Source organism: Mus pahari, chromosome 3 (genome assembly GCF_900095145.1).
Source record: "Mus pahari chromosome 3, PAHARI_EIJ_v1.1, whole genome shotgun sequence".
Lineage (NCBI taxonomy): Eukaryota > Metazoa > Chordata > Mammalia > Rodentia > Muridae > Mus > Mus pahari.
The window spans coordinates 62,794,515-62,820,827 of NC_034592.1; the positions used below are offsets into that span (position 1 = coordinate 62,794,515).

The 26,313-nt window shown below is 40.2% G+C and overlaps 1 protein-coding gene across 2 annotated transcripts in view; it reads right to left on the reverse strand.

The window, feature by feature from the left end:
- Ttn (titin) overlaps positions 1 to 26,313 on the reverse strand; it is a 273,795-nt gene that overhangs the window by 65,059 nt on the left and 182,423 nt on the right. For both annotated transcript variants that reach the window (XM_029536006.1, XM_029536008.1), the window contains 50 exons: positions 26,055 to 26,242; positions 25,799 to 25,913; positions 25,410 to 25,694; positions 25,158 to 25,309; positions 24,174 to 24,321; positions 23,872 to 24,049; positions 22,955 to 23,076; positions 22,577 to 22,864; positions 22,177 to 22,473; positions 21,891 to 22,077; positions 21,351 to 21,466; positions 20,961 to 21,260; positions 20,495 to 20,794; positions 20,297 to 20,402; positions 19,990 to 20,186; positions 19,601 to 19,906; positions 19,226 to 19,504; positions 18,333 to 18,632; positions 17,921 to 18,223; positions 17,446 to 17,808; positions 16,830 to 17,132; positions 16,408 to 16,707; positions 16,014 to 16,310; positions 15,626 to 15,910; positions 15,225 to 15,518; positions 13,429 to 13,728; positions 13,027 to 13,335; positions 12,751 to 12,941; positions 11,962 to 12,391; positions 10,495 to 10,803; positions 10,223 to 10,371; positions 10,106 to 10,138; positions 9,882 to 10,011; positions 9,491 to 9,790; positions 9,080 to 9,397; positions 7,854 to 8,150; positions 7,443 to 7,742; positions 7,033 to 7,347; positions 6,782 to 6,930; positions 5,918 to 6,068; positions 5,549 to 5,830; positions 3,593 to 3,895; positions 2,721 to 3,023; positions 2,341 to 2,622; positions 1,946 to 2,245; positions 1,552 to 1,854; positions 1,151 to 1,459; positions 764 to 1,045; positions 381 to 680; positions 4 to 297 (listed from right to left, as the gene is read on the reverse strand). In XM_029536006.1, coding sequence (XP_029391866.1) covers positions 4 to 297; positions 381 to 680; positions 764 to 1,045; positions 1,151 to 1,459; positions 1,552 to 1,854; positions 1,946 to 2,245; positions 2,341 to 2,622; positions 2,721 to 3,023; positions 3,593 to 3,895; positions 5,549 to 5,830; positions 5,918 to 6,068; positions 6,782 to 6,930; positions 7,033 to 7,347; positions 7,443 to 7,742; positions 7,854 to 8,150; positions 9,080 to 9,397; positions 9,491 to 9,790; positions 9,882 to 10,011; positions 10,106 to 10,138; positions 10,223 to 10,371; positions 10,495 to 10,803; positions 11,962 to 12,391; positions 12,751 to 12,941; positions 13,027 to 13,335; positions 13,429 to 13,728; positions 15,225 to 15,518; positions 15,626 to 15,910; positions 16,014 to 16,310; positions 16,408 to 16,707; positions 16,830 to 17,132; positions 17,446 to 17,808; positions 17,921 to 18,223; positions 18,333 to 18,632; positions 19,226 to 19,504; positions 19,601 to 19,906; positions 19,990 to 20,186; positions 20,297 to 20,402; positions 20,495 to 20,794; positions 20,961 to 21,260; positions 21,351 to 21,466; positions 21,891 to 22,077; positions 22,177 to 22,473; positions 22,577 to 22,864; positions 22,955 to 23,076; positions 23,872 to 24,049; positions 24,174 to 24,321; positions 25,158 to 25,309; positions 25,410 to 25,694; positions 25,799 to 25,913; positions 26,055 to 26,242 — 12,648 coding nt within the window. The remainder of the gene's footprint in view (positions 1 to 3; positions 298 to 380; positions 681 to 763; positions 1,046 to 1,150; positions 1,460 to 1,551; positions 1,855 to 1,945; positions 2,246 to 2,340; positions 2,623 to 2,720; positions 3,024 to 3,592; positions 3,896 to 5,548; positions 5,831 to 5,917; positions 6,069 to 6,781; positions 6,931 to 7,032; positions 7,348 to 7,442; positions 7,743 to 7,853; positions 8,151 to 9,079; positions 9,398 to 9,490; positions 9,791 to 9,881; positions 10,012 to 10,105; positions 10,139 to 10,222; positions 10,372 to 10,494; positions 10,804 to 11,961; positions 12,392 to 12,750; positions 12,942 to 13,026; positions 13,336 to 13,428; positions 13,729 to 15,224; positions 15,519 to 15,625; positions 15,911 to 16,013; positions 16,311 to 16,407; positions 16,708 to 16,829; positions 17,133 to 17,445; positions 17,809 to 17,920; positions 18,224 to 18,332; positions 18,633 to 19,225; positions 19,505 to 19,600; positions 19,907 to 19,989; positions 20,187 to 20,296; positions 20,403 to 20,494; positions 20,795 to 20,960; positions 21,261 to 21,350; positions 21,467 to 21,890; positions 22,078 to 22,176; positions 22,474 to 22,576; positions 22,865 to 22,954; positions 23,077 to 23,871; positions 24,050 to 24,173; positions 24,322 to 25,157; positions 25,310 to 25,409; positions 25,695 to 25,798; positions 25,914 to 26,054; positions 26,243 to 26,313) is intronic.

The following is a 26,313-nucleotide window of genomic DNA, read 5'->3' on the forward strand; positions in this document are numbered from 1 at the left end:
CACCTAGTTTCTCTTGACATTCTATTGGGATAGTTGTATCAGGAAGACCAAGTCCTACGATATTTTCAGCTTTTACACGGAATCTATAGGTCTTTCCTTGTTGTAAGCCTGTAACAACACAGTCTAAGTTTTTCACAGTCTTGAACTTGATCCAGTCCTTGGCACCCTCTTCTTGATACTCCACTAAGTATCCTGTGATTGGAGAACCACCATCACGATCTGGCTTATTCCAAACAAGAGAGACTTCAGTCTTGTCGACATCTACGTGGTGCAGGTCCTTGGGTGGCCCTGGGGGATCTTTGAAAGAAAAGCCATGATGAGTGAGCAATACTCCCAAATCTGGCCAAATAATAATTCTGTGTTCAGAGAGAATAACTCACGGAGAGGATCCAGAGCCTTGATGGGCTTAGGTGTTTCAACAAAAGGACCACGTCCGTATTGGTTCTCAGCAGCTACTCGGAAGAGGTACTGATTGCCCTCAGTCAGATGTTTAGCCATATGGCTCTTCTTCTTCGATGTGGTGGAAAGAGGGGACCACTGGGCAGTGGCAACATCTTTCCTCTCAACCACATAATTGGTTACAACAGAACCACCATCGTCCAGTGGTTCCTTCCAAGTCAGGTAACAAGAATCTTTCCTAATTTCACTGACTTCCAGATCTCTAGGTGGCCCAGGTTTATCTGAAAAGTATTAAATGATAGATAAGTGACATGAAAAAAATATGTATTTGAGTTTTTAGTAGTACAAATATTAAAATGCGTACCTAAGACCAATACTTTTACTGAGACTGTCTTTGTACCCGCTGGATTCTCCACCGTTAGGGAATAAGTGCCACCATCTTCGTGGGCAGCATTACGGATTTCAAGCTTGCTTCCAACTGGAGTAACATCAATTTGGGCTTTTGTTGGAGCCTCTCTGTCTTCTTTTTTCCAGGTTACTTTCGGGAATGGCACTCCTTTGATGATGGCACTAAGTCTTAGGGTGTCACCAACTTTAATGTGTTGTTCTCTTGCCATGTTAGCATCAAGTATAAGCTCAGGAGGTTCTAAAATAAAGAGAATGCCTTCAGGTTGGATTCTTTAATGCATACTATAATTATATTACTGCATATACAGTGGACACCTATTTTTTTTCATAACATCTCACTTACCAAGCCGGTCCTTTACTAGAACTGGTTCAGGTACGTGGGCTGGGTCCGATTCACCAGCCTCATTGACTGCCAGCACTCGGAACTTGTAGCTCTGACCATCCCTGAGGCCAGTGACTTTGTATTTAGTTTCAGGGCATGATTCAGGAGTGTGATTGGCTCGTCTCCACTCTTCATCCCCAACTTTCTGGTACTCCACAATATATCCCAGGATCTTGCTCCCACCGTCGTGACGTGGTGGCTGCCAAGTTAGCTCAACTGAATTACATGTTGTATCTATTGCCTCAGGATTAATAGGTGGACTTGGTTTAGCTACATAATAAAAGAAAAAAAATTAAAGAAATTAAAATAGCACAGAGAAAAGTTAGAGAGTGTGAAAACTGTTGCAAGTTTTAATACTGTACCAATTGGGTCTCTAGCAAAGACTGGTTTGGATGGTGGACTTGGATCTCCAATACCAATCTCATTCTCTGCAGAAACACGGAATTCATACTGGCATCCTTCTAGAAGATCAGGAACCCTATACTTAGTATATGGATGGATAGGCTCTTTGGTAACTCGAACCCATCTTTTAGACATAGTTTCCCTCTTTTCCAGGATGTAATTTGTGATGGGCTTTCCTCCGTCATTTGGCTTGTTCCAGGTTACTAATGCTGAGTCTTTGGTGACCTCTGTGACAACTGGCTGCTCAGGTGCATCAGGAACTCCTGTAACAGATGTTAGCCAAATGTGTTAAGAGCTTAAATGTTCCTGTTCCCTGTGTCAAGCATTGGGTCATCCCCCCACCATATTACATACTGAATCGATCTTTGGCTTTCATTGAATCAGACACCAGAGGGTCACTTATTCCATATAGATTTTCTGCATGAATCCGGAAGATGTAATCTTTTCCTTCAAGCAGTTTAGGGACCTTGCATGTTGTTTTGGCACTGGCAGATGTCACAGGCATCCAGATGTCTTTACCAAGCTCCTTCTTCTCAATAATATAATTGGTAATTTCACTTCCTCCATCATCTAGAGGTGGCTTCCAAGAAATAACCATGTATTCTTTGGTTACTTCATCAAAAATGACAGGTCCTACTGGTGGTCCAGGACGATCTGAAGGGGAAAAAAAATCATAGCATGAAATGTTCTCATCACTTCTACTTCTAAAAGAACAAAGGGGTCTATTATTCTTGATATATAGAACTTACCAACAACATTGACTTGACAGAAACCTTTCCTGGAGCCTGTACTGTTCTCCACAACTACACAGTATTTCCCAGAATCTGAGCGTTTGGACTTTGTTTTCTCAAGAGCAAGTGTTGTGGGAGTGGTCTTTATGTGAGTGCGATCATCTTCCAGTACATCAGCTTCATCTTTGAACCAATCAACCTTAGGCTTTGGTTTGCCTGAGTATCGGCCAGTGAGGGCGAAAGCTTCCCCAACTCGGACGGTAAGCTTATCTCTGAAGTCGAGGTCAAGTGTAGGTGGAGCTAAAATTTAGAATTACAGACAGGAGTCATTTTTGCTGTCCTGCCATAAGGCTATAGATATGGAATTTTTCAAAGTATAAACTATAGCAGACACGTACCCAGTTCATCCTTGCAAGTGATTGGCTTGGTGCAAAATGATGGCTTGCCTTGTCCAACAATATTGACGGCACTGACGCGGTACTCATAGGTATCACCTTCTTTTAAGCCTTTAACAGTGTATTTTCTGCTAAGCAGGTTGTCATTTGTAACTTTGTGGAACTTCTCAGTACCAATGAGGCGGCTTTCTAGGACGTAGTTTATAATTTCTGATCCGCCATCATACTTGGGAGGATTCCAAGTCAACGACACAGTATTTTTAGTGACTTCTTTGACTTCCAGGTCCTCAGGTCTCTCTGGCACAGCTGTAAATATTATTACAATGAAAGGAAGAGTGTCACCATGAGAATGTAGAAGAGCGGCAGACGTATCCTTTCCTGAGCATTATTTTTAAACATGAAACCATTTGCTTCAGTGACTCTCGAAACTGTTCTTGCCGTATTACTATTAGAGTGAGAACAGAGTCTAAGGCACCAGTGTGCTCAGCTGATAGATGAGGACATGGAGCCTTGTTTGGAATAAATAACAAAAGATCTTAGAGTCAGCAGTTTGCGAATTAGGAAGATGGTACAGTTTTTACTTAGATCACTGAATGGGAAACTTCCAAAACAACAATGACAGGGAATTGATACAGGGAAGGAATTTCATGACTCAGAAGAAGGCTTTGCTGCCATTTTTTTTTTTTTTTGTCACAAATACAAATACAATGACATCAGATATTTAACAGTTGTCTTAGTGCCTGACAAAAGAGTAACATCTATGGCACACATAAACACACATGTACACATTTACTCAAGTGCACATTCATGTGCACACAGTAGTGTTGTATTCAATGAATAACGGGTTAATCATATTTATTCTCAATTTTACTTACTTATTGGGTCTCTGATGACAAGTGCATTTGGCGTCTCAACAAATGGGCCCATGCCAATGCTGTTCTCAGCTGCAATTCGGAAAAAGTAGGATTTTCCTTGAATAAGGCCCTGAACAGTAGCATTTTGTCGAGTGACTGTGTATGTCACAGGGGTCCATGCCCTGCGGTCAGCTTCCCGCTTCTGAATGACATAATTGGTGATTGGGGAGCCACCATCATCTTCTGGAGAGAACCATGTCAGTTTGCAGGAGTCACTGGTTAGGTTGTCAGAGAGGAATGGCACTCCAACAGGTCCTGGGACATCTGGGGACAAGAGGAGAACATGGTAAGCCATTTGTCTCCCTTGCTTAATAGACATGTTACCCTGTCTTTAAAGTGAAGACAAAATGGGATACCAAAGAAAAATAAGGATTTTGTGCTTGTTAATGAAGTTTGTTTTTTCTTACATATTTAACTACATCTATCTGTATTTCTATAATTTATATTATCTATGTCTCTCTGACTGCCTGCTTCATCTATCTAATCAATCTTATCTATCTGTCTGTCTATCTGTCCATCTGTCTATCAGCCTGCCTGCCTGCCCATCTGTTTGTCTGTCTTAGCTCAGGCTCTCACTTCATTGCCTAGTCTGGCCCTGATTTCATGGTTCTCTCTCCTCAGCTTCTCAAATAGTTGGGATTAGAACTCCATCATATTTTAAAATGAATTAGGTTTGCGCTATCATGTTTTAATAAAAGGTATAGAGAATAAACTTCTTTTTAAAGAAGGAAAATTTGTGAGACATGAGGGAGGAGCTACAAGATTGGGGTAGACAGTGGTTTGATCTCTTTTGCCCTTTCTAAAGGGAAAACAGGGAGAGGTGGTTTTCTGAGTGACCAGTTAGATGATGGGTACAGAAGGCCTTGATTTTTAGAGGCTGGGATTTTAATATGGAAATATATCAGTTATCCAATTAGAGCAATAGTTGTTGACGAGTAAAAGGGCTTAGAAACTTGAAACCTAAAAGCTTTTAGAGTTACCATGCATGAAATATCCATCTTTTATTCTATTATTTTATTAAAATGATAGCTGTTTGGAGTGTGGCTCTACTGAGTTAAGAGTGCTAAGTGGGAGAGTGTCACTTTCTAGGCAAACAGGGATTAAAGCAGACAAAACACACATAGGAAGCTGGTAGAACTGAACTTTACCCTCGGTGATGAACACTGCAATACTGATAATCACACCCACTGATTCCCTGTGAGAAGCTTTTACATTGTTAAAACTCTATCCTTAATTATTAATTATTTTATGATATGAAAATGGTTATTGCTGGTTAACTTTGAACATTCACGAACATTTTCAGGAAAAGTGCTTTTATAATGACCATATAATCATATAGGAGGCCTTAAAGTGGTATTTCTTATCAAAAAATGTAGCATACAAAACTTCATATAGGGGAATGGCACCCTCTTCTATCCTCATTGAGTGCTTCACACAAAGGCACACATACATATATATAGGAAAAACATGATACATACTAAAGAGATATTAAAACAAAATAAACCTTCATGTGTAGTAGGAGCATAGCAATGTGGAATACATATAGGATTAAAAAAATATAAGAAGGAACATTTAAAGAATTCTAAAATAAACAGTGAATTATGATGTTTATTTTCCAAAACATTTATAACATAGTCTTATTGCAACATAGCACTGTTGTAGATATAATTAAAATTAAATTAAATTTAAAATAAAATTAAAATTAAGAAGTTGCATTTCTAGGTATAGTGATTCATGCCTTTAACCCTAACCCTCAGGAGGCAGAGGTAGCCAGGTCTTGATGAGTTTGAGGCCAGCCTGGCCGGCAGTGAGTTCTAGGTTAGCCAAAGCTGCACAGTGAGACTTGTATCTTGAAAAAAAAAAAAAAGTAAGATAAGATAAAAGAAAATGTTGCGTAGACAAATGGGAAATATTTACCTAGTACATCAACAATAATTGTCTTCTTTCTTTCTCCGCCTTCATTTTTGGCAAGAAGAGAGTAGACACCTTGATGGCTCCTCTGGCAGTTCTTGATGACCATGGACGAGCTAATTGCTGTGGTCTCAATGGCGGCCTCTTGAGGCAAGGCTCTTTCATTCATGCTCCAGGTGACAGTGGGAGGTGGCTTCCCAGATACATAGGCAATGATTCGGATCACTCCTCCAGCATGGACCACTATTCTGTCTCTGACACTGGCATCAAGCTGAAGGTCAGGTGACACTGGGAAACAATTAGAAACGGCAAATGTGACTTCATATGTCAACATAGCAAAAATATCAATAAATTAGCAGAAGTATTGGTAATTACCAATTCTGTCCTTCATTTCAATAACATCCGTGACTTCTCCAGGTTCCCCAACACCAGCAACATTGACTGCTCTCACGCGGAATTTGTAGAATGCTCCTTCTTTTAATCCAGTAACAACCAGTTTTGTCCCCCTCACTTCTTTATCTTTCCCCTGGGGGAAAGTAACACACATTTTATAATTAGAGGATTTCTAATATAAACATGTATACTATATCAAATACCTAATCTCGCTGCTTAAATCATTCTCTCAAGTGTAATCATGCCTACCTCCTCTTCTCAGGCATTAGAGACCAGATATTATAGACAATGAGTGAATGACTGGTCAGAAAATTGTGTTTAAAAATTAGTGGCAAATGATAGAAAAAATATACTGTTCATTTGTTCCATCTTTCCAGGAGTCATAACCAAAAGATATGTGAATGACATGACAACTTTCGATTGTTCAAGTTTTAATTGATCCATCATGACTGTATCTACTCACTATATAATAACCCATTACATATAAAAAGCAGGTAATAAGCATTTCCATCTCCTTAAATATTTGCCATTTCCATCTCCTTAAATATTTGCCATTTCTAACTACTGGGAGATTTCAAACCCTTCCAGTGTTTTTAAATATAAGACATATAAATTCTTGTGAACAATAGTCATCATAGTATGCTATTGAATGCTGGAACTTATTCTTTGAATTATTTTGGTACCCGATATAGGATCTTCTTCACACTTCTGCTCCTGACCTGATTAGCTTGACATCATGTTATTTTCCTGGTTTTTAGTTTAAAACATAGGCAGAAACAAATGGGTGTGAGAATAACTGCTTAGATCACATTCACAGAACGTTTCTTTATTGAATGTTTTAGCTACCTTTTCCCATTCTTCTTTTCCTTCTTCCTTATACTCAACAATGTAGCCAGTTATTTTGGATCCACCATCTTTTAGTGGAGGAGACCATTCTAAGTCCACAGATGACTTTGTCCAGTCTGTCACTTTGGGGAACGGAGGACCAGGCGGAGCTGGAAAGAACCATTATACATCAGTATTTTATACATCAGTATTTTTAATTTCCATGGTGCTTTTGGAAACTTTTTTTTTTAAAGAATGGTTTAGAGTCTTACCAACTGGATCTCTAGCAGTCACTGGGTCTGAGGGAAGACTTGCCGGCCCCACACCAGCGGTGTTGATCGCATACACCCGGAACTGATAATCTGACCCTTCAATAAGACCAGTCACTTTGTAAGAAACACCCAGAGTCATGGCTTTGATAGGATCTCGGTTAACTCTCTTCCATCTCTTTGATGTGGTGTCTTTCATTTCTAACCAGTACCCTGTCACAGGAGAGCCTCCGTCATATTCTGGCTCTTCCCAGTTGACAGTCATGGAGTTGCGAGTGACACTGCTCACTGTTGGTTTATCTGGAGCTCCAGGGACAGCTGTGAGGGAAATGTATTAATTGGCAAGAAGTTATTAAAAACAAAAACAAGCATAAAGAGGATGACATCACTTAAGAAAATGGAGTCCTACTCACAGAAGAGGTTCCGTGCTGTCTCAGGTTCACTGTCAAGTGGCTCTCCAATGCCGTACTTATTCTGGGCCATGATTCGGAAGACGTATTCATGGCCTTCTAGCAATTTGGGAATTGTGTACATGCATTCTTTAGGTTCACTGGAGACACGTACCCATGTCTTTCTGTTAGCTTCTCTTTTCTCAATGACATAGTTTGTAATCTTAGACCCACCGTCATCTTTAGGTGGAAGCCAAGATAATGTCATTTGATCCGCTGAAATAGATTCAAACTTTATGGGTCCCACAGGGGGGCCAGGACGACCTACAAAAAATTATTTTTTAAAAAGAATATTGTGTTAGTTGAATGATTTTAAAGCCAAATTTTATTTGTGATTAACAAAACCATGTTTTAACCAAACAGTACAATCATTACCAAGGACATTGAGCCTCATCTCCTTTGATGCTGTCCCCAGGTTGTTTACGGCTGTGATAGAATATAAGCCAGTGTCACTCCGTCGAGACTGAGGAATGACTAAAGTACAAGTGTCATCCACCACCTGTTTGTTGACATGGGTGTCATAGACAACAGGCTCTTTGCTATCGGGTTTCTTTGGAGGAGCCTTGAACCAGGTGAGAGTTGGGAAGGGCACACCTTTGATTTTGGCCACGATGTTAACATCAGTTCCTTCTTCAACTTCCATGAATTCTTTTAGCTCAATGGCTGGTGGGCCTAGATTATTGACAACAAGATCAAATGTTAACACAAGGAGCAAAACGCACTAAAGAACAGATAGTGAAATTCACTGTGGTTATGAGGCCTGTTTGGGTCGACTATAGTTACACTTCATTGTCCAAGCTGATAGAAAGCCTGGGTCTCTCTTTAACACTGTTATACTCAACAGTTACATGTTGCTATCCTTTATTGGATCTCTGCACAGATACCTATCTGCTATTATCTCTCCTTTAATCACATTTTAATATACATGTGGAAATTCTGTCAAAGGGCAGCAAGGAGTGAATGTCATGGCAGTTTATGCCTGTCACTTCAGTCATGTTTTTCTTTACTAATTCTTTACTAAGAGTTATGAAGTCATTTCAATGCTCATGTAGAGGTTCTGATATGATTATTTTTAATAAGAAATAGAATTGCTGGTAGAAGCCAAACACTTTTCTATTTTCTACAAATGTATTATAAGTATGCAAAGGGGATTGGCACAGTCACAGCACCAAATAAAATACACCATGTATTTTTGTAACAATAATTTGACGAGACTTATTTATTTATGTATGTATATTATCTTCCAAAACTAAAACAGGTATTCTCAAATAGAGGGAAAGTCTTGTTTGGAAAGCTACATTGGCCTTAGTAGGGGCTAAGCAAATTCCTTGCTTTCTGCTTCTTTCAATTCCTTTCATTTCTAACAGATGAGAGCGCTTGTCTTGTGGGAAAGTAGAAGGAGGATATTGGATATTTATTGTTTATAGTAAAAGCAATATGGGAGGGTATTTGCTAATTCTGTCCACAATGGGGTAATAAGTAATTGACTAATGTGTCCATGCCTATATGTAGTCCATGGGGGTCCTCTGATAGGTGTACTGTCTCTTTATTAGATACAAGAAGGTAACCCTAGAGGAGGAAATTCTCTGTTCAATACGTACATGTCTGATCTTTGACAATCACAGGACCAACAGTGGCTGAAGGCTTGCTGACCCCGGCCTCGTTGACAGCTTTGACTCTGAATTCATATTCCCCTCCCTCTATGAGGTCTTCCACGGTGAATTCCAGTTCTTCCACATCACGCCTATTGCACTGCCTCCATGCTTCTTTCTTTTTCCCGGTAGGGTCCCAAGCCAAACACTCAACAATATAATGGGTGACAGGGGAGCCACCATCATTCTTTGGAGGTTTCCACGTCAGGTGCACTGTGTTCTTTGTTATGAGACCAATCTTGAGTTTGATAGGGGGATCAGGAGGATCTGTAAACGTGATTATAGGAACTGTCAAGCACTGCTCTGAGTAACAGAACTCAGTCTTAAGGCTGCAATTTCAACCTGCACTTGAAAACTTACATATTGGGTCTCTGGCAGTGGTCCTCTGGATGGTTTCTGCAGGTGGGCCAATTCCAAAACGGTTTTCCGCTCGCACACGGAAGAAGTACTGCTGCTCAGAGATAAGATCTGGTACCACAAATGTGGTGCTTCCACAGTTTGGATTGACTTTCGTCCAGGCTTTCCCGTCGATGGTCTTCTTCTCAATGACATAGCCTTTGATCCTATCACCTCCGTCATCATCTGGCATCTTCCATGAGAGGCGGCAACTACCCCTTGTGATGTCACTGACCTTCAAATCTTTGGGAGGGCCTGGTGCATCTGTTGGTGCAAACCACAGTGTAAATATCATTCCTTAGAAGGTGAGAGCAGCTTGCTTTGATTGTGCCATAACTACGACCGTCTTTCTTACCCATGACTTTAACTCTGCAGTTGGCAGTTTTCTGTCCTGCTTTGTTCTTGGCCGTGATACTGTATTTGCCTGAGTGAGCTCGAGTACACTCTGGGATAATGATGACCGATGAGTTTTCGGCCGTCTCCAGCTATAGGAATAAAATTGTAGTAGTACATCAAGTGAAATCATAGCATTGCTAAGGTAAATCATATTCCTAATTAAAACATGCTATTGTCTCTTACCTGTGCATCTTCAGGTATATCATGAACACCATCCTATTAGAAAAGAAGACAGTGATGTTTCAAATACTGTTTTGGATTATTCAATGGAAGACATAGAATAAATCACAGAATCATTACCTTCATTGCCTTCTTTGCCTTTCCATCAAATTCCCAAGATGATTTTGGTGTTGGGCGTCCCTTGATCACCGCAGGGATTCTGATCTGTGAGCCAGCTTTGCAAACCAGGCAGTCTTGCGCGCCAATGTCAATGAACACCTCTGGAACTTCTGGAATATTCCAGGTAATAGGAGAGCGGTCAGCTAACATTTCTCAGAGAGGTAACTGATATATCCCCAGGACATTGATTTCCCAGTATCATCCAAAGGAGTCCACATAAGCAGAATGAGTACCTTGGATATCAGTGGCAGGGATCTCTCCAGTGGTGTCACTTGGTTCAGACTCCCCAGCTTCATTGACAGCTTTCACTCTGAACCTGTACTTCCTGAGTTCTTTCAGATTAGGCACCACACATTCACAGGCAGTGAGAAGTTTATCGGGTTCATTGACTGGCTTCCAGTCCGTGGTACCCTCCTCTTGCATCTCTACAATGTAGCCTTTGATTGGGCTGCCACCATCTTTGGCTGGAGGTTTCCATGCTAGTGAGATGCTTGATTTTGTTTTATCTTTGACTTCTGGGCAAGAAGGTGGCCCAGGAGGGTCTAATAAGGAACGAACAAACAAGCATCACATTTTGAAGCAATGGAAATATATATATATAATATATAATATATAATATATCATATTATATATCATAAGATATATAATATCTTCACTATACAAGACATTTACTGTAGTCTACTATAATATTAAAATTGAAGTGCTGGAAGAGTATAACAAACAAGAGAGTATATTTTCTTTTAGTATTAATACAGAAACAGAAAGCAAATGCATCATCCCTGGGGAAAGGATTACTCGCCATCTCTAGCTAGACCTATAGTCTGTGAGCACAGCATTGATGAAGAGCTATTTCACTTCTGAGATCCTACTGAAGAGATTCAGCAGTGTAATTTACTTAAAAAGTGAACTACAACTGAAAATTTTATTTTACAACATGAAAATTCAAAATACTTTTATCACTAGCACGGAAAACCTTTGCATACAAACTAATCTTAATGCTCTTCAGGGAAGAATCAATAATGTTTCCGCTTGCCACATCAGAACACTTTTCTGATGGAGTCTAACAATGAATGAAACTCTTTTATTCCATTTGCCTGTTTGTTTTAAATCTTTCCCCCCTGTGATTAGTCCAGTCCATGTTCCAAACTCATTTGCTAAATGATAATGTGACTACCTTACAATATATTTGCTCTCAATAACATGAAAGTATCTTAAATCTCTGAAAGAAACAGTTCAAGTTTTTCTTCAGAGAATCCATATTGTTTATAAAATGCACTGAATTATGAAAATCACTATATTTTAATTTCTGAGCCAATCTGCTTATATGTGATACAGCAAGATTTTTCATTATTTGATCTCAGTTATTCTGAGAATGCGGTCTTTGTCAAAAAATACTTAACATTTTACTTTTTTATTGACTTTTTACAAGAGAGTCTGACTATTTAATAGAGGAAAACAATTTCCATAGTATCTAATTACACAGTGTTTTGAACTCTTACTTTATAGTGTATGTGTTTATTGTTGTGGTTTTAAAAAACCCCACTAATTTTAATCTAAGAATTTGAAAAGTATTTTATGTATGTGTGTATATGTGTATATATTTCACTATGAACTGTTCTAAAAAATATGAGAGATTTACTAGTAACCTACTTAGTAACTTTAGCCATTAGAAATGGGTCCTAGAAATAAAGCATACTTACATATAGGATCTCCTGCAACAGCTGGGTCTGATGGTTCACTGGGAGGGCCAATTCCTGCAGCATTTATTGCCATAGCTCTAAATTGATATTTCACACCTTCAATCAAGCGTGGAACATTGAATTCCACACCCTTCAGTCCTACTTTGGTTATCGGTGCTCGGCTAACACGTGACCAGTAGGTACCACCTTCCTCTCTCTTCTCTAGCCAGTAGCCAGTAATTGGAGACCCTCCATTGTCCAGAGGAGGAGTCCAGCTCACAAGCATAGATCCTTTGGTACGTTCTAAGACTTTCGGTTTTCCAGGAGGTCCAGGGAGGCGGTAGGGATCTTGAATGACGACTTTGTCTGATTTGCATTCATCACTGATTCCATATTTATTCACTGCCCTCACTCGGAACTCATACTGACCATTGGGGATGAGCTTCCAGATCTAGAAATTTAGGTGCGTAAAGAAATCAGAACAAGTATGCTCGGGCTGATGCTTTACTTATATTAAAACTCAATTTTATTTGGGGATGGATCACCATAAGAAGTAAATACATAAACTTAAATCATAGGAAAGACAGGAAAAGAAAAACCCTTTAAAAACAGGACATCAATGTTTGTAGCTTCTAGTGGAGTTCAAGTAAGAGAGAGCAGTAGGTTGTATGTGATAAGTGGTCTTATGTGCACAGTGACAAAAGCCAAACTAATGAGTATCTACTGCTAGTATAGAATTTTGAGTTTAATAATTCTAAAGTTATATTAAAAATGGTATCACACAGTGTGCATAAGTTTGGTAGCATTTACCCCGTATCTTCTCTCAACAGCAGTGTTAGTGACTTCTTCCCATTCAGACTTCTTCCTGCTGGCATCGCGCTTGTCAATGATGTAATGGGTAATTTCACTGCCTCCATTGTCTAGAGGGGCATCCCATGTCAAATAGCAAGACTCAGCTTTGATGTCAGTAACAGCGAGGTTTCTGGGTGGAGATGGACGATCTGGGAAGGAACAGCAGATGAGACTGAGACATCATTCATGAACAGGAAGTGGTTTTCTTTCCCACATAGGAGGCAAGTCTCTTACCATACACCTCCACGTGAATGTTGCGGAATACGGAGCCAAGACGATTGGAAGCTGTGATTGTGTACGTGCCCTTGTCCTCTCGAACCGCTTTGGGGATGCTAAGCTCAGTCTTTGCCTCACTTCGGGAGACTTCTTCTTTGGTTATATTCAGTGCATCAGTAGCTTTATCAATCACCTTTTCATTCTTGGACCACTCAATCTTAGGCATGGGAAGGCCGGTCACATCTGCAGGGATGTTAACTGGCTCCCCTGCCTTAACTTTGATAGTGTCTCCTCGAACAGCCAGGCGCAACTTAATAGTGGGAGGGACTGCAAAAAGAAGTAAAGAGGGGAAAAAGTCTTAAGGATGTTCCCTCAAGTCACCATAAAGTACATTAATGGTATTAAATATGGAATCCATACCTTCATCATCCTGTATGACTACATTAAGAGGCAGAGATGGCTCACTTTCACCAACGTCATTGACGGCTTTGACCCGGAACTCATACATTTGGTGTTCATCAAGATTTTCAACCAGAAATGATGTGGTTGGACAGAGTCTCTTGTTAACTCTTTCAAAGTCGGGTTTGTCATGACGGCGTTTTTCAATGATATATCCTTGGATGGGACTGCCACCATCGCTGCGGGGCTCTTTCCAGTCAAGGGTAATAGTGGATTTTGTTCTTTCTGTGTATGTGAGCCTTTCAGGAGATGTTGGAGGGCCTTAAAGCAGAAACAATTGAAAATGGTGAGCATGAAATAAATATTTGCATACAAAATAGTATTCCACTTCTATTTGTGTGAAAAAACAGATTAATTGGCATTTTCAAACATACCAGTCACAACAATGATAACCAGTCTCACTAATGGTATTTTATTCCTGGTGAATGCCTCATCAAAATTATTAATTAAAAATAAATCAAGAATATATGTATGTGTGCTTTGCATTTAGTATTTAATCTTGTTTTCCTGTGATACTTACAAAACTTCTAATCCTACAAAACTGGGAAAATAGGTATGTGGAGTTCTGCTTTCAATGTCAGCAGAGAGCAAGGCGGTTCTTTCCTTTGTGACCAGACAATAGATGTGGTTACTGAACACCCTTCGAGCCATATTGACTCACTGGAAAGATCATTTATGAAATGACACAAAGGTTGTGTGTCCTTAAGGAATGGTTCTGACTGGCATAACTAGACCTGTCCCATCCTAGCTGATTGCTACTGCAAATAGGAGCCAGGGAAGCCCAGCTCTATTCTGAGGCCTCCACCAAAACCTGAAATTAATAGAATGTTTTATGGATTTTATAGTATTTATTTTCTAGTCTTTGGTGGCTCTTTCTGATTGGGTCTAACTATCATTTGACTGTAGAGACTTCTTAGAAGTATAGTAAAACTAAACAATTAACTGCCACATATATGTTTATAATATATATTATATATTTATACATAAATATAATATATATTATATACATGTTTATATTAGAGAAAAGCAGCAAATTAAATTCTAACTACAAGACTGCTGTTATATTTAATTTTCCCTAGTTTATAACATTGGAAAGATGGAATGATTCTAAATTATGTGTAAGTTATTAACAAGACTTGGTCGATCCAAAATTTTTGACACATAAAACCAAAATACATGGAAATTTAGCAAATATGGTATCTTTAAAATTGTGTACTGGCAACTTGTGTTTTGTGTCAACTTGACATAGCTGGAGTTATCACAGAGAAAGGAGCTTTAGTTGAGGAAATGCCTCCATGAGATCCAGGGGCATTTTCTCAATTAGTGATCAAGGGGGGAGAGGCCCCTTGTGGGTGGGACCATCTCTGGGCTGGTAGTCTTGGTTCTATAAGAGAGCAGGCTGAGCAAGCCAGGGGAAGCAAGCCAGTAAAGAACATCCCTCCATGGCCTCTGCATCAGCTCCTGCTCCCTGACCTGCTTTGAGTTCTAGTCCTGACTTCTTTCAGTGATGATCAGCAATGTGGAAATGTAAGCTGAATAAACCCTTTCCTCCCCAACTGCTTCTTGGTCATGATGTTTGTGCAGGAGTAGAAACCCTGCCTAAGACAAATCGCTAGTAGATATATGACTTTCTTTATTGCCCTCTATCTAGTCTCTGATCTTGAGTCTGTTGGGTGTTGGAAGCCATAAGTCTCAGTAAATACTTGGCATATCTATAAATAGAATATTTAGTAAACCCAGTGGGAGTCTTCTCTTACCTAATGGATCAACTGCAAGAATTGGTCCTATTTCAACAGGAGGCCCACAGCCAAACTTGTTCTTGGCAATGACACGGAACTTGTATTCTTGTCCCTCTATAAGGCCTGTGATGTCACACTTCGATCTCTCAGTCTCAATGGGCTGTCTCCAAGTGTGCATCTTAGCATCCTTCCTTTCAATTATAAACCCTGTGATCTCACTTCCACCATCATCTGCTGGATCGGACCAATTAAGCAGACACATCTTTCTGTTTGTTACAACCGGTTTGAGGTCAAGAACTGGGCCAGGGACATCTGAAAAATAAAACAGTAATCATAAAAAAACAAAAACAAAAATCAATGTAGCAAGATCACATCACATGGGGGAAAAAGTCCTGTAAAATCCACAAAATATTCCTTACCAAACACTTCAACCCGGACTGCAGCAAATTTGGAACCACAGCTGTTTGTTGCCGTGATCACATATCTGCCATGGTCTTTTCTCAATGCGTTCTTGATAATTAGTTCAGATTTGGTTCCAACATTCTCTATTATAACACGCTCTTTATCTAGCTCCCCTTCTTCGATGGTCCATACTTTTGTGGGTACAGGACGGCCAGTTACCACTGCTGGGATTCTGAGAGTCTTCCCAGCCATGATTTGTATTCCGCCCTTGACAGAAACATCTAGTTCCACAGTTGGAGGCTCTGTTGAAGGAGAACAACTGTCTGTGTTAGTGCAAAGAGGAAGAAAATATAGTCCCACATTGAGAAATACTCATTCCCCCTGCCCCCAGAAAACTTGAAGTACCTTGTGGTTCAGCCACAGTAACAGGTTCTGTTTCTCCAGGCGGCCCTTCGCCCGCCGCATTGACAGCACTCACTCGAAGTTTGTAGTCGGCACCCTCTCGGATTTCTTTGACAGTGAACTGACGGACTTTGATCATCTTCTCTGTGCAGCGTGACCACTCATTTGTGCCAACCAGCTGCTTATCAACAAAGTAGCCCATAATTTCCCCACCACCATTGAAAGCTGGGGGTTCCCACTCCAGCTCAATGGTTGTAGAGCTTGTATCAGCAACTCTCGGGATAGGTGGCCCAGGTGGAGCTAGGATGAATGCAGAATTCACAGGTCAGATTCAGCGATGCTTTCCAAGTGTGGAGTAGACTACTCTCCCGTACTGCCTTCTTAAGGAGTTACTTACAGATTGGATCACGAGCCGTTTTAGGATCCGAAGGTGGGCTAAACTTTCCAGGTCCAGCAGCGTTTTCAGCACAGACTCGGAAGACATAGGTGAGTCCTTCCAGCAAGCCATCTACCTTGGTTTTCAAAGAACTGAGAAGGGTTTTGTTGACACGAGACCAGTGTGTACTATTGACCTCACGTTTTTCAAGCCAGTAACCCAAGATGGGGCTTCCATTATCTTTCGGTTCATTCCATTTTACTAGCATACTGTTGCTGGTGACATCTTCCACAATGGGTTTATCTGGTGCATCAGGTGGTTCTGATTAAAAAAAAAGAAAAAAGATTTTGAATTCTATAATATGACAGCTTTACAAAATCATGCTAATATTGTTCATTAAAGAATATGGTGAAAAGGTCAATTTATGATGCGCGGAACCTTACCAAATGGATCTTTGGCTAAAAGCGGCTTTGAAACACACGGTGGCCCAGGTCCAAACCTGTTTTCAGCTCTTACGCGGAAGAGGTACTCTTTTCCTTCTATCAGTTTTGTTACTGAATATTTGCAGTTTCTGAGTGTTGAAGTGATAACAATCCATTCGGAGTCGGGTTTGGTCTTGTCTTTCTTTTCCAAGGTATAGTTAATAATTTCACTGCCACCATCGTCAAGGGGTGGCTCCCACTTACAGAGGACAGAGTCCTTTCTAATGTCCTCAAATACAAAGTTGATTGGTGGTCCTGGTGTGTCTAATATGTCAAAGGAGAACAGTGATTACAATTTTGTGTAGAACTGGTAGCTATGGAAAATGTAAATGTTAGGATGTCTTTGATACAACTAGTTTTTCCAAATCGTTCTATCTTTCTAGTATAATAGCTAACAAATAACAAGGTCAGTTGATTTTTTTTCCCATAGTGTCTGCTTAGGTGGTAAAATGTAACTGAAAATTATTTGCTAAAGCTGTTTTTTAAAATGGGTTTCCACACTTCTACTTTTATGACTTGCTAAAACTCTGACATAGATTTTCTTTCTCCATTGGAAAGCATAGTTTTAACTACTTACCTAACACACTGACGGTGCAAGGAGCTTTGGCGACACCATGATCATTCTCAGCTTTGATCATGTACTGGCCATGGTCAGGCCGCAGAGAATCACGAATGCGCAGCTGAGATTCTCCTTGTTTGCTATTGTTGATGCTCAGACGTTCTGTCAGAGGTAGAGAAAAGGGCTCCTCCTCTTCAGCCTCACCCTTCTTCCTCCTAACTGGGGGTGCCGCTCGCTTCTTAATTTCCTCTGGGACAATGACATTCTCATCTTTTATCCATGTGATTGTTGGGTACGGTGAGCCAGAGATGGTTGCATCAAGTGCTATTTCATCACCCCGCTTCACTTCCAGGCTTGTTCTGAGGATGACTTTTGGGGCATCTGTTATAAGTAAAAGCCAGAATTGTTTTTAATTCTTGATAAAACATGAGCCTCATTTATTTTACAAAGAGAATGAATGTGGCACCACCCCTCCCAAATCAATAAAACATACCAATAGGATCGACAGCTTTGGTTGGGGGAGTGGCCCGGGAAGGTTCACCAATACCAGCAGCGTTCTCTGCTCGCACACGGAACTGGTACTCTTTCCCCTCCTCGAGTCCTTTTGCTGTGTAGGTCAGGACAGGGACCAGATGTTCATTGCATCTTTTCCATCTATCCTCACCCTTAGCGATCTTTTCTATGATATAACCCATTATCTTGCTTCCTCCATCATACAAGGGTGGCTTCCACGTGATAGTCATTGCCTTTGCTGTAGGGTTATGAACCTCAACATCTACAGGTGGATCAGGTGGTTCTGATGAACAAAGAAAAATACCTATTACTGATTGGAGAAACAATCTTCTTAAGTCAAATGCAATTAACTATGGTATTTTCCTTTCTGACGATCATATGTTCTAACTTACGCTTTGGATCTTGAGCAATGACAGGATTCTTGAGTTCAATGTATTCGCCTCCGCCAATCTTGTTGACTGCTTTTACTCGGAAGAAGTATTCACCATTTGGTATGAGATCTTTAACGGTCCAAGACAGTTTGTTCTCACCAGACATGACTGGTATATATGTCCTCCGCCCTGCTTCTCTCCGTTCCAGGACATAATGAAGAATTGGGCTTCCACCATCAAACTCTGGAGGCTCCCATGTTAACTTACAAGAACTCTTGGTTATGTCACTTGCTTTAATATCTTTGCATGGACCAGGTAGACCTGTTACACATAAAATTGATAATTACTATCATATGCTTGAAAATTATCATTTTAATAGTGAACTTTACTTAACTTGGCTATCTACATTTTGAACAGGGTAATCTTTTCTGTGCTACCATCCCTCTGAACAAAAGGTATTTAGCATCCTTGTCCCTCATCCATTAATCAGAAGACTCATCCCTCCAGTCTTTGTGTTAAACAAAATTGACCCATTAATTTCCAGCTACTACCAGGGATGGTAGTAAAGGACAGAAAAAAAATTATTATTCCTAAAGGAGAGGACTATGGAAAACTGAATTTGTATAATTCAGAAAGAAATATTCATCATTGAAACATTCTTCGAGCTTAATAGGTATTTTATTTAAATTAGTGTTTTTATGTAAATAATTAAAACAAGTAAATTAGTCTAATCAGACTTTAATTATCAATTTAATCTCTTCAAGATAACTTTTTAAATGGAACTAAGTATCCTGGAGGAGTGCTCAGTTTACAAATGCCATTTCTTGAAGCTGTTTGTAGACCACCACAAAGCTAGCTATTACAATTTCTGGAATATATGAAGAATGGATGGTGTTTCATTACAGAACTGTTACCTATGACTTTGACATTGATTGAAGCGGTTGCTGAGCCGAGCTTATTCTCCAGGGTGATGGTGTAAACTCCAGCATCTGCATGGACACTCTTGGGAACCTCAAGGTTTGCAGAGATGTGGTCATTCTTCATTGTCAATCTGTCACTTGCTTTAACTTCTTTTCCATCTTTATGCCAGCTCACGGTTGGCACTGGGACAGCCCTGAAGGGCACAGGGATGTTTAACTTTTCTCCTTCAATAACAACAATGTCGTGAGTTTCTAGATCAATAGTTGGTTTGCCTACAAAATACCAAGAGATGGGGGGGAAATAGGTCAAATGCAATGATCAGGAAGAAAATGCATCTGATTAACTATTAAAAGACACTGAATTCTTACAGTCTGGGTCTTTGGCGACTACATTTTCAGAGATTTCAGATGGCTCACTGACACCGACAGCATTGACAGCTCTCACTCTCAGAACATATTCTTTGTCTGGAACAATACCCTCTTCAACCTTGAACTTCAGATCTTTTATTGGACGAGAATTAACTCGCATCCATTTCTCCGTGCCTACTGGACACATTTCAACATGGTAGCCTATGATAGGACTTCCACCATTCTTCTCTGGTGGTTTCCAAGCAATGGCAATGTGTTTTCTTCCAGCATCAGTCACATGTAGATCAAGTGGAGGAGAGGGAGGACCTGGGAAGACAGCAAGGCATTTATACCATGGCCTCATCATCGGGTCCTTAGATAATTTCCTTTGAATAATCAGTATGACTTACTTGTTGGGTCTTCGATTGACAGAATTTCAGTGGGCTCACTTGGGTGACCAACTCCTGCTTCATTTTCTGCCCGAACTTGAAACTGGACTTCTGTCCCTTCGATGACATCAGTTACTCTAAAGTTACAGTCAGGGCCTGAGGTCTTCCCAGCTTTCACCCAACGGGTACCTAATTTTTCTTTCTTCTCAATGATGTATCTGTTGCAAGAACAAAGCATTCCACTGAGCATTGAGATAAACAGAAGTTGGTAATGTCCAGTCACATTTGACTGTTTTTGTTTTTAAAATAAAAACTCCTGAAGTTCTACCTCTGTATTGGTCTTCCGCCATCGTTTTTAGGTGGCTCCCACTTTAGGTCAACATGTCGTTTTGTCACATCAACCACTGTCAGGGCATAGGGTGGTCCAGGGGTGGCTAAAAGCAAAACACTCGATGATTAGAGAAAGCTGAGGGAAAGGTAAGAACACATTGCAAATGCTGTTGCAAAGACTGAGTGCAGTGCTTACTGAAGGTGTCTTTGGCCAGAACAGAATCTCCGATTTCTGTGTAGTCACTTTGTCCTATGGCATTTTCTGCAGCAACTCGGAACACATACAGAGACCCCTCTGTCAGTGGGGTTACTGTGCACTTGGTGTCCTTAACAGTGGTGTCCACGGTCTGCCAGCCTTTCCGTCTCACATCTCTCTTTTCCACAATGTAGTTGGTGATGGGTGACCCTCCGTCTTTCTCTGGAACTGTCCATTTTAGGTCAGCTGTATTTTTTGTGATATTAATCACTTCAAGCCAGCGAGGTGGTGATGGAGGATCTGAAAAAAAAATTTTAAAACAGGAAAAAATTTCCAATTTTAGTCTTCACCAAACATTCTTCTCATAGTTACAACGAAACAATAAGGCAAAGACTGAAATAACAGTAGTGAGGTTTATGTTTCCCCTTAGATTGTAGTTCTCAGATAGAATTCAGGAGGAACTTACATAGTTTCTCCCGGCAAAGCACAGGGTCGCTGGGTTCACTGGGCTCACTCTCTCCAGCCTTGTTCACAGCTCTCACTCGGAATGAGTATTCCTGGCCTTCCATTAGCCCTTTGAGCAAATGCTCAGTGGTCGGAACTCCCTCGGCCACCCTGACCCACTCATCTGTTCCGGTCTTTAGCATCTCAATGACATAAGATTCAATCTTTGCCCCTCCATCGTGTTCTGGCTTGGTCCAGTTCAATACTAACGAGGTTTTGCCTATATCCTTTACAGTTGGTTTTCCAGGGGGCCATGGAGGATCTGAAAGCCAATGACATCATTATTTGTTTTGTCCAAAGGGAGTTAATGTATGTCTCAAAGTAACCACAGAGAATCATATAAATAATATACCTATGGGATCCTTTATTAAGATTGGTTCAGTTGATCTACTTGGTTTTCCTGGCCCTGCCAAATTTTCAGCAAGCACGCGGAATCTGTACTTTTTCTTATTGGTGAGACCTTTTACCCTGGATCAGGAACAAGGTAACATTGTGTTAAGAAGTAGTAACCTATATACTATGCATAGAAGAGGCTAATTTATTTAAACAGTGAGAATAAATTTGTAAATTTTACTATGAGTACTTTAACATAAGTACTCATAGTACTTATGTTAAATAGTTTTTAATGGTCACATTCTTTATATTAGACAAAATATACCACTTTAATTATATCTACAATTGTCTGTTACTAGATACTATTTTATACATAACAGATATAAGCCATTGGATGGGATTCACGTCATTTAAGAATTATGTGACAACTGGCAATAAAAGTAAAAGTGATTTAAAATTTTCTTAATGTGTAATCACATATGATCAGGAGGAGTATTAGAATGTCAATAACTAAGTATGTTGCTGTTTCAGTACATGATGGAGATGTGGGGGGACTCACCTGTAGGTGGTGTCCTTCACTGGCATCTTATTGCATCGAACCCATTTATCAGTGTCAGGATCTAATCTTTCAACCCAGTATCCAGTGATGGGGCTGCCACCATCATCATCTGGCTCACACCATGTGAGCGTCACCGCATCTTTAGTGATGTCGGAAGGTTCTAGGCGAGTTGGAGGTCCGGGCGGATCTACAGACAGGATAATGATAGAAAAGTCATACATTCTGTACCTAAATGTATGGCTGACATAGAATCCTTTATGTTTTCTTAGTAGATTGAGAATCTTACCAAACTGGTATTTGGCTATTATCGGAGCAGCCTGAACCGGCTCACCAACACCATACATGTTTTCTGCAGCAACTCTGAAGATATACTCTTTATTGGGTGTTAATTTGGTTGCCTTGAAGTTTGTGTCCTTAACGGTTGATGAGAGCTTATGCCATACGTCACTGTCGGTTGCTTTTCTCTCCACAACATAGTTTGTGATCTTAGACCCACCATCGTCTCTTGGTGGGTTCCAGGTCAGAAGACATGACTCATTGGTTACATCTGTGATGTCAAAGGCAGCTGGTGGTCCGGGTTTATCTGTGGGTGATAGTACATGGGAAAACATGTTTTAACTTGTGTTTTGTTCCAGAAAGTAGCCACAGTGAATTGGCTTCTTATAAAAAGCAAGAGCCTCCCTTACCTAAGACATTCACTTCTACCACAGCAGTGGCCCGGCCACAGACGTTCACGGCTTCTATGATATATGTGCCTGTATCACTTCTCTTACTGTCTGTTATTGTCACTGTGGATTTCTTAGGAACATTTTCAATGGTGATTCTCTGATCTGGCTTCAGAAGGGTATCGGCCTTTGTCCAAGTTATTTTAGGTTCCGGTTTTCCAGTCACTGTGGCAGGAAGTTCGATCTTTGTTCCGGCTTTCACGGTGATACCAGCCAGGAGCTTCACATCGAGGAAGATCTCAGGAGCCTCTGTATTGGAGAAGATTATTTAAACTGTTAGCAAGTTCAAGCAGACAAGGTCAGAGGCCTAATGGACAAGTAAGAAGGAATGATAAATACCCTGTGTGTCCACCGCCTGGATTTCTTCAGTGGGTTTGCTTGGCTTGCTAGCACCTTGCCTGTTCAAGGCCTTCACGCGGTAGGCATACCATTTGCCTTCCTCAAGATCTGTCACTTCCATTCTGTCAGAAAAAACACAGGGGTTTGACTGTCATGTAGATAATCGATTACACTTTTAGTTATACATGTGTGTAATATATGTATAAATATATATCAGAGATAGTAATTTTTCTAAAATTCACACCATCAATATAATACTGGGTTTTCAATTAACTATCTGGGCTGCGGGGAGTGGTGGAAGTACTGAGATGTGTCGGGATGTCAGGAATGGATGATGTCCTGATGAATTGTGTTGCTGAAAGAGCATAACCATGTCCTCAGAGCCATGGAAACGGCCAAACCTTCTCTGGCCTAAGTGCTAGTGTTGACAGACAACTGACCTTCAGGTAAGACTGGTTCATACAAACTATCAACCTCAGCTTCTTCCTCCTGGATGTTTACATCTCTCCTACTAAGACCTCCCACTGAGACTTCTAACCCCTCCTCTTTTTGCTGTACACAATAAACCTGCTGGGATTGCTGGCAGCATAGAAGGTGCCTTCCTTACAGAGAGCACACCCCTCTGGACCATAGCTTTTCTATGCCTGTTGTGTCTTCTATTTCTTCATTCCTGGGTTGCCCCAGTCAGGTTTTCAGGACCAAGATGTGCTTGGCTCATTTCTGGCCTTTTTATTATCATAACTGATGAAAACCTTGAACAAGGCTATGCTCAGCTGAACTTTATAAAGGCAGATAGCTATACTATGGGGAATTTTTGGTAAAGAAACTAACATTTAACATTGCCCAGGAAAAACCCATTTTACTGGGTAGGAAATCAGAATTATTCAATTAAAACAAGCAAACAAACAAACACCTACTTTGTATCTGGAACAGGTTCTCCACAGGCAACCCATTTATCAGAACCACGTGGACATTTTTCAACTATATATCCTTTGATACGTGAGCCACCATCATTTTTAGGAGGATCCCACGTTAGGAAGATGCTGTTGGCCGTCCTGTCTCTCCATTTAACATTCTCTGGTGGATCAGGTACCGCTGTAATATTTAAAAGAGAGAGTGAATCTTAGACAAGGCTGCTCTAAGTTACCTCCATGTTACCAACCCATGCTCTTTCCCCAGACTTCAACTCTGGGGCTTAGCCCACAGGCCATGCACTTACTTGCAGGGGCAGACATGTTTACAGGTTCATCAGTATATGCAGGTTCTCCAGGGCCACACTTGTTTCGAGCACAGACTTTGAATAGATACTCTTTTCCTTGAACAAGATCAGGAACTGTGAATTCTAGATCAGTAACAAAGTCCATAACCTGGGACAAAGAAACAGTTCACTGATTATCTTCCTTGAGTCTTCTCTCAAGTCAATGTTTTTGTTAACCATGTGTACAGATACAAACTGTTTTTTAAGACCGAGATTTTCTATGTAGCCCAGGTTGGCCTATAGCTCAGGTTGGCTCTAAATTCACAGTCTTGCCTCAGCCTCTATAAGCATGTGCCACGACATCCTGCTTACTCTGAAGTTGTTTTGAATGAAAACTTAGTGTTATTTTCATATTAATTTTATATTAGGGAAAAAACATCAGGTGGGTTATAGTAATTTTGAGACTATAATAATATTCTCATTATGAGAAACAGATTCTTAGTTTGCATGCCTTAAAGGATGATTGTTTATTAGAAATTTAATTTTAAATGAGACTAGTAATGGGCTGAGGGTGAACTCAGTAATGTAGTTGCTGTCTAGCATGTACAAGCTTCTTAGTTCTGTTTCTAGAATTGTAAAATGTATAGATACTATACATAGTACTATCTGGCAGTAGCTATACTTTATAATGAGCATAAATGGAGAAAATGGTGGAATACCAATCAGCTAAGGTAAATCCATTGCAGTGAGAAAAAGCATGACCATGGGGGAAATGAATGCTTCCTTTGAAATGCTTATAGCCCAACACATGCATTTGGGGAACCCCTCAGATACCAAGTATGTAGGTAAGCTTTCTCTTATGTGTTCAATAAGCCAAGCTGAGAACAAAAGGGGACAAATATGCTGAAAAGGTTTTGATACTTTTTCCATGAGACTACCCATCTGTATGGCCTCCCAGCCTCCTTCCAGGATTTTAAAGTGGCTTTGTTAGTATGCAACACTCACTTTAGTCCATGTTTTCCGGCTCATGTCTCTCTTTTCAACAACATATCCAGTTAGTGGACTTCCTCCATCATCATCTGGTGGTTCCCAAGTCAAATGTACAGAATCCTTTGTTATATCACTAAATTTCAGTTCTTTGGGTGCACTTGGAGGAGCTAATTAAAAAAAAAAAAGGCAGTGAAAATCAATATGATTTAAGACAGTATGGGTTAATTCAACCAAATCATATTAGCTAGCAAGAATTTAATTCCTTACCAATTACATTGACATCGATTTCTCCAGAAATTGACTTCACAGGATTTTCTAATGTGAGCGTGTAAATGCCTTTGTCTGTCCGTTCGCTTGGAGAAATGACAAGTTCGGCATAGGCTGATATGGTCTTCATTTTCACACGATCCCCCTCTTCAAGTACTTGATCTCCAAAAGTCCAGGTTGCTTTTGGTCTTGGGTAGCCTGTGCTTGGGACGAGGATCTTGATGGGATTGGGGACTATGACTTCCAGACCATCTTTGAATGCACTTAAATCCATCGTTGGTTCAACTACCAAAAAGAAAAATCAGTGAATTTCTAGTACCATAGTTATGTCCCTGGTACACCAAAGGTCTATGTTATTCTCTAATCTAAAAGGTAAAAGATCTACTCACCAAATGCATCATCAGCAGTGAGAGGGCCGAGGATCTCAGATGGATCTGAAACACCAGCTGCATTTTCTGCAGACACTCTATATAAATATTTGTTCCCTTTTTGCAATCCAGTGACCTAGAATTACAAGTTAGTATTTGTTAGCATCATATCCATTTAAATTCTAAACCCACAAACATATATACTATATATTAATATGTCATATTAATATGTATTTTATATATACATACATACAATATATAATGCAATCTATCTTACCTTGTAAGTCAGTTCAGGGACAGGTTTCATATTGCAGCGAATCCAATTCTCTTTTCCTTCTTCACGTCTTTCAATTATGTAGCCCAGTATGGGGCTGCCTCCATCTTTCAGAGGAGGCTCCCAGGTGAGCTGAACCGATGACTGTGTCTGTTCTGAGGCATTTAGGTTCACAGGAGGACTTGGTCTCTCTAAAATGGCAGGAAGCAATACAATTATGCTTGATGGTAATTTATTAAGACATGTACTGATCATAATCTCA